Source organism: Pteropus vampyrus, unplaced genomic scaffold (genome assembly GCF_000151845.1).
Source record: "Pteropus vampyrus isolate Shadow unplaced genomic scaffold, Pvam_2.0 Scaffold157, whole genome shotgun sequence".
Lineage (NCBI taxonomy): Eukaryota > Metazoa > Chordata > Mammalia > Chiroptera > Pteropodidae > Pteropus > Pteropus vampyrus.
In genome coordinates this window covers 1,259,465-1,261,630 of record NW_011888938.1, presented here as the reverse complement: position 1 = coordinate 1,261,630, position 2,166 = coordinate 1,259,465, and the positions used below count along the sequence as shown (strand labels likewise).

Sequence of the window (2,166 nt, the reverse complement as noted above, 5' to 3'; positions counted from 1 at the left end):
CAGGGGCAGCCAGGGCCTGCCTGCCACCGCACAGAGCGCGGCCCCCCCTTTCCCAGGTCTCGTGGGGGTGGGGTCACCGGGCTGGAGGCCGTCCGACCCCCTCCTCCCAAGTCCTGCGAGGAGCCCCCGCACTGGGCCCCACCCCTCCCGCCCCAGGGCAGGGCAGTAGGTCAGGCCTTCAGCCTGGGACCCATGCGACCAGCTGGGCCTGGTGGGAGAAGGCCGAGTCCCTGAGCGGTCCAGCCCAGGGCCCCATAGCGGGGCAGGCCAGAGCCAGGGCTGCCAGCCGTGCCCCGAGAGCAGCTCGCCCGAGGCCTGGGCCACAAGGGCCTCAGTGAGCAGGTGCCACCTCGGGGCACTGTGCAGGGCCCAAGGGTCAGGGGCTTCTTCTCCCACCTGACCAAAGGTGGGGCGTGAGGCCAGCACGGCCCCCAGCAAGGATCACACCGGCAGTCGCTCAGGGCCCTGGGCCCTTGGGGTTAGGCCGCGTGCACAGGGCAGGAACTAGGGCGCTTTTCCGGGGATCGGGGTCATCCCGGGACGTGATACTGTCTACTTCCTCCCATGGCAGCGGTGGGGGGTGGGTGGGCAGCATGGCGGGAACAGCTGTTTCTCAGGCCAGTCCTGGCCAGGAGCCAGCAAAGCACTTCTCAGCTGGGGCAGGGGGGCAGGGAGGGGCTGGGGGCTGGCTGACCCTCTGCTCACAGGCAGCCATGCCCCCTGCAGAACAGGGTGAGCGCAGATGATGGCTGAGCTCCCAGCCCCTGAGAGCTTGCTGGGTGCCCCGCCCCCTGCCCCCAGGATGCAGGATGGGGGCTGGGCTGGGCTCAGATCCTGCCTCTGTGACCTTGACCAGCTCACTGCGCCTCTCTGAGCCTTGGCTGTCCTCGGTGGAGACCAAGATGAAGGGTGGCCCCTGGCCTGGGCAGCCGGCACTTGGGGGCTGGTGGTGTTTGGAGCTCAGCCACTGCAGGTCTTGCTGCAGTCTCAGGCTGACAGCTTCTCCCGGGGTGCCCCTGGGCCCTGGCAGTGAGGAGGTTTGGGCACGGGTGAGCCGCACAGGTGTGCCAGCCTAGGTACGGTCACGCCATCAGACCCAGCGCCTGCGTCTGGTGTTTATCCAGTAAGAGGTCTGGTGCACAGGTGTGGCACGGGGACCCTGTGGTCCGAGGTGGAGGAGCACGGGTCCCCAGGCTGTGAGCCCTCCTCTCTGCCCAGGATGGAGGCCTCCTGCCTGGAGCTGGCCCTGGAGGGCGAGCGCCTGTGCAAGGCTGGGGATTTCAAGGCAGGCGTGGCCTTCTTCGAGGCCGCCGTGCAGGTGGGCACCGAGGACCTGAAGACACTGAGCGCCATCTACAGCCAGCTGGGCAACGCCTACTTCTACCTGAAGGAGTACGCCCGGGCGCTGGAGTACCACAAGCACGACCTGCTGCTGGCCCGGTGAGCCGCGGGCACCGGCGTGGGCACACGGGGGCCACATGTCACCTGCCGGGTCCATCACTGGGTGGGGTCTGAGGGGCAGTCACTGGGCAGGCTCTCCAAACATCGACTCTGGTTTCAAGCCGCCCAGCTCCCCCTGCCCCAATCCGGGGTCCCCCGACAGCTGCAGGCCGTGCAGGGCCTCCCCCTGACCTGCCCAGAGAGAGCGATCAAGCCACCACCCCCACCCCGGGCAGGCCCTCCCAAGGCCTTGCCCTCCCGTGCCCGGGCCCCTCAGCCCGGCAGGCCCCTCACTGCCCCCTGCCCCCAGGGCCATCGGCGACCGCATGGGTGAGGCCAAGGCCAGCGGGAACCTGGGCAACACGCTCAAGGTCCTGCAGCGCTTTGACGAGGCCGTCGTCTGCTGCCAGCGGCACCTGGACATCGCCCAGGAGCAGGGGGACAAGGTGCGTCCTCCACTCCCAGCCCACAGCCCCTGGGATTGGGGCCTGCGGGACACATGCCACTCACAGCCTCCTGCTCTCACCCTGTGGGAGGAAGGTGGGAGGAGGGCCCCCCTCAGAAACGAGGGCTCTTTCTGCGCGTGTCGACACTGTGGAGCTGAGGCCTGGCTCCCCAAGCTGGAGTCCGCAGCCCCCCATCTTTCGTGGCAGTTCCCCCCTCATTGGCCTCCCCCCGAATCTGCCAGCACCCCATCGCTCCTTCCGGGGCCCAGAGAGAGACGGG

At 68.9% G+C, this 2,166-nt stretch overlaps 1 protein-coding gene across 6 annotated transcripts in view; it reads left to right on the top strand.

The window, feature by feature from the left end:
• The first annotated feature begins 645 nt into the window (after positions 1-645).
• Positions 646-2,166, top strand: part of GPSM1 (G protein signaling modulator 1) — a 20,570-nt gene continuing 19,049 nt past the window's right edge. Inside the window, exons 1-2 of one of the 6 annotated variants that reach the window (XM_023536479.1) lie at positions 646-1,440; positions 1,751-1,886. In XM_023536479.1, coding sequence (XP_023392247.1) covers positions 1,220-1,440; positions 1,751-1,886 — 357 coding nt within the window. In that variant the 5' untranslated portion in view covers positions 646-1,219. The remainder of the gene's footprint in view (positions 1,441-1,750; positions 1,887-2,166) is intronic. The other 5 variants (XM_023536481.1, XM_023536480.1, XM_011369930.2 and 2 more) reach the window with 5 other exon arrangements.